The following is a 4037-nucleotide window of genomic DNA, read 5'->3' as shown; positions in this document are numbered from 1 at the left end:
CCATGCACGATAACAATACAACAATAAACAAGTATTTTGTTTCTATCAGGATTATTCTCACCCATCTTATATCTCAAAGCATTTGTAAAATGTTAAGTTGAACAACCTACAAAGTCTATCCTCTGTCCCAACTCAACCAAACTCTTATACTCGTTCTCATTGTCAGGCTTGGTGTGCCTCTCGGCTTAGTTCGCTCTTGGGTCATAAAAACATTGTAGCCTTTGACCCTATTCTTATGTTGGCTCTTAGTTGATTGGACTTTGGTCTTTAAAGTCTCCTTCTCTCAAACTAGATCCATACTTGGATAAATGTTGCAATTTTCGTTTGTCATTTATTCAGTTTTCGATGTTTCACATAAATAACGAGCTCCACAAACTTGCTAATTTCAAAAGGTTGACACAAATTTAAGATTGACCTAATCACAAATTAGCCTTGTCAATGATTAATCTAAAAGCTCAACCCAAAAAAATTAATTATGTCTATAGCTTTACACTTATCTTCACTCAATGAGCTAATTAAATCAATATTAATTATAGATGAAAATGACATTTCAAAAGCTATGATTTTTTAATATGATATAATATTGAATCATCTTCAACTGAAAAACTTAGGTTGAATTATAACAAAGTTGATTATAAAGCTTTACAATTATTTATACTAGTTTGTTGAGTAGTGTAAGGAGCGGAAGAATTTAAATATGTGAAATATTTAGTTGATTGTTTCTAAGTTAACCAAAGGAAATATAGTTTATGCAATTAATTAGGTATATAACAAATTTGATGAATCAAATAATATCGTTAAGGTTGAAGTGTGTTTGTAGGGTGCACCCGCATACACAGGAATACCTAACGCTAAAAGGAAAGGGCTAAACCCTTGAGAAAACCCAAAGAACGAAGATTTCCGAATTCCTTTGCCAAATTCTTGAAATCATGTCCTCCGCCGCTGCCATGGCTGCTAGGTCAGCCTTCAGATCGACCCTAGCCCGAGCACCTATCTCCGGCAGGTTTACCAGCAGTGCCAAAACGAAATCAGCTCCATCTCCGTTTGCCATCCCTAAGCAGAACCCACTCTCCCAATCCCATCGCATTTTGAGGTAATACTTCGACCAAACTTATCTCTCTTTTCGATTTATGCTATGCGTCTGATTATTATTGTTATTTTTTGAAGGTCACCTGTTGAGTTGAGTTGCTGTCTGGAATCCTTGCTTCCTTACCACTCTGCTACTGCTTCTGCATTGCTTACTTCTATGCTTTCCGTCTCTCGTCGAAGCTACGGTTGGACTCCTGAAGGTATTTTCCTCCTCTTATTGCCGGATTTCTCTACGAATTGAATTGAGTTTTCCCCTCTTTTTTTTTTTTTATTCTCTTTGAATTGAGTTTCCCCTCTTGTCCTGTATGGCTTTAGCTATGGGTGTTGGTGATTTTATCTTCCTTTAGTGGCTAATAAGTTGGTTGGTTCTTGTGGTTCTCCAATTCCCTAGCTCAAGGTCGGGGGTTTATATTTTAGGTGCGTTTAAAATGTGGTTGAGTGAAGTGTTCTTTGAGAATTTGAAAGAACAAATTTGTTCGTCTGGCTGGATAATTTTTAATTTGCATTTACGTCAACCCATCTTTTACTCTCTTGTGCGATGAAAGAGTGCACATTGCTTTTCCTTTTGTAGGGCAAGACGATACTATTTGAGGTCTAAGCATCAACGATGGTATGACTGGATTTATTTTTGTCGTCGACGTTTTGGAAATTGTGGTAAAATATTACTCGAGTAGATTATGTTTTAAAAAAGAAATCATTCTTTTTTGTGATGAATTTGAGCTGAGAGATTCAGACCTTTTGTTCCCATGACTTTATGGAGTTGTTGACCATTCATAGCTGATGAAATTCCAAACCAAGTATTAAGTTCAGATCTTGTTATTGCACATCTTTATGTGGAAAATTCTATGTGTTCTGTTTATCAATTGAATCATTGGGGCTTAGACCAATATGATATTCCAGTTTCATGTTTTGTGGTCAAAGAATTTGAATTTACATGTGATGTTTACAAATCTTTATCCTCTCAATGCTTTGTGGTATTACTGTCTAGTCATTGTCTGAACTGAATTTTCAATAATTAGACTGTAAAGAGCTCAATCTTGATCATTTTATTGGGGATGTTGAATTAATAATAAACCATAAGAACGAGTCGGCAAGGTTACTTGTGAATTTTCATTTTATTTTGTTCATTGATGGCCTTAATTTTAGTAATACGACAAGTATGATATTGATTTCTTCTACCACTCAGATTGCAATGATGATGTATGATGAATATCGGATGGTTCGAGCACTTGCCCTCAAAAGACAAGATGCTGAAATAAAGTCATGTGTTGCTTGTTTTTCGTGTGCAAGTAGTTCAGTGACATTGGGTTTTTTTATAGCATTAGGAAGAAACAAACTCATAACTGAGTTTGCGTAGATTCATATGAGTTGGCGAGGAATGATTTTGTTGTATTCACCGTTCTTGATGACAGTTCAAATCCTTGAGTTATCCCTACTGTATAAATGTTCTTTGTTTTTAAACTTTGGGGACTTTACTTCAGTTCGTATCCTTTCAATGTTACTTTCTATAAAATGGTGTTATTACATCAATTGTCACCCTGAAACGTGAAACTTCTACGTTTATGTTGTAGATTCTTGAATGATGAATGCATACTACTCAGCAGGACTTACCTAAGGTAATCAATTCTAGGTTAGCATCCAAGCCTTCCTCCTGCAACTAAAAGATTATTATGAAGTATCATACAAATATTAACAAGATCAAAATTTTAGTGTGGTGTGCACTAAATGGACCCAATAAATTACAATGTAGTTGAAATGAGTCGTAGTTCTAAGAGAAAGCAATGGGAAGTAGTTTCTGGGTTTATAGAACATATAGAAGGTCCTGTGCCAGTACTTCTCGAAACAGATGTTATGTAACTGGTTTACACACCTTGAATTATATCAAAGGATCAGCCTTAGAAAGAATTTAGTTCTCCTATAGTTGTTCCAGTGACTGATTCCTCACGGCCACAACCTTTCATGATGGCTTTCCTCCTTGAAATTTGCTATCAGCCTCTCTTCAAGTCCGTCCCCACCCATCTTCAAACTCATTGTCTAAAATAGGTTTCAAATGTATAATTTCATGAATGTAACCTTGCATCCATCATCACCAATCTATATATCTAACTCCACATGTTTCTTTCTCTAGGATCGTGAGCGATTGCGTATTGCTGAACTTGGCTAAGCGACTTGCTGTGTGATTCTTTACCGCTTACATGCTTTAGAAGTCCTAGGGGTGGACACCTTTACAATTTTCATGTTGGAGGATAACAATTTACATGATTGTTAATCATGATGTTTTAGGCATAAAAATTGAACTTTAGATGAGTTGGTTATGCAGATTTTAGACGATGTTTATAATCTATCTACATTTTCTCCTTTTTGTTGTATTGTAGATGGATGATTACTGTCTGTTGAGATGCGGTGCATTGATCATAGTTTCGAGAATTTGATTGGAGAGACTGTAAGATTTTTTTTTTTTTTTCAAATTAAAGATCATAGATGTCTTGTTTGATTATTTTAGATTTCCAGTTGTAGAATAATGTTTTATGATTCCATGCAACGATAAGTAATTCCTTCATGTTGCACTTTTTCTTCCTACAAGAGTTAGAACTCTTCTTCGGCAACCTCTCTCCAATTTCTCATAGGAAACGCTGTCTTCTAAATTTTTAGGTGAACTCATCTTCATATTTATTTCTATTTCAAGACCTTAAAGTAGAAAGTTGTATAACTTGTCAATGATCTCTTGTTGTCATTCAAAAACTAGAAACTAAGTTTTGGTTTGTTCCAACCAAAAAAATTTGTTCATAGTTAGACATGCTTTTTTTAAATACAGAAATAACAATTAACAATTTAAACTACAAAACTCGTTTGAATGGATTAAAGGTAATTGTAAACCTAATAATAGAGAAATTCAAGTTTGAGAGATCGACTTTTATACACAAATTTACCCAGTTAGGATTAATAAA

The 4037-nt window shown here is 34.7% G+C and overlaps 1 protein-coding gene across 17 annotated transcripts; it reads left to right on the top strand.

Moving 5' to 3' along the window:
• The first annotated feature begins 780 nt into the window (after positions 1-780).
• On the top strand, positions 781-3799 carry LOC101221672 (protein NUCLEAR FUSION DEFECTIVE 6, chloroplastic/mitochondrial). Of its 17 annotated transcripts, none has more exons than XR_969932.2 (5): positions 781-1093; positions 1168-1289; positions 1661-1699; positions 2661-2705; positions 3465-3799. XR_969932.2 is itself a non-coding variant. In XM_011659922.2 (4 exons), the coding sequence occupies exons 1-3, from the start codon at positions 930-932 to the stop codon at positions 2666-2668; spliced, it is 294 nt and encodes a 97-aa protein (XP_011658224.1). In that variant the 5' UTR covers positions 781-929; the 3' UTR covers positions 2669-2705; positions 3465-3799. The 17 variants fall into 17 exon arrangements, 8 of the variants coding, with proteins under 8 accessions (XP_011658224.1, XP_004134692.1, XP_011658223.1 ...); XR_969930.2 differs by having other exon boundaries at positions 3218-3799; XR_969935.2 differs by having other exon boundaries at positions 2661-2719.
• Positions 3800-4037: the final 238 nt, after the last annotated feature.

The sequence above is a fragment of the Cucumis sativus genome, chromosome 6, assembly GCF_000004075.3.
Source record: "Cucumis sativus cultivar 9930 chromosome 6, Cucumber_9930_V3, whole genome shotgun sequence".
Classification (NCBI taxonomy): domain Eukaryota; kingdom Viridiplantae; phylum Streptophyta; class Magnoliopsida; order Cucurbitales; family Cucurbitaceae; genus Cucumis; species Cucumis sativus.
This window is presented reverse-complemented; position numbering and strand designations above follow the sequence as displayed.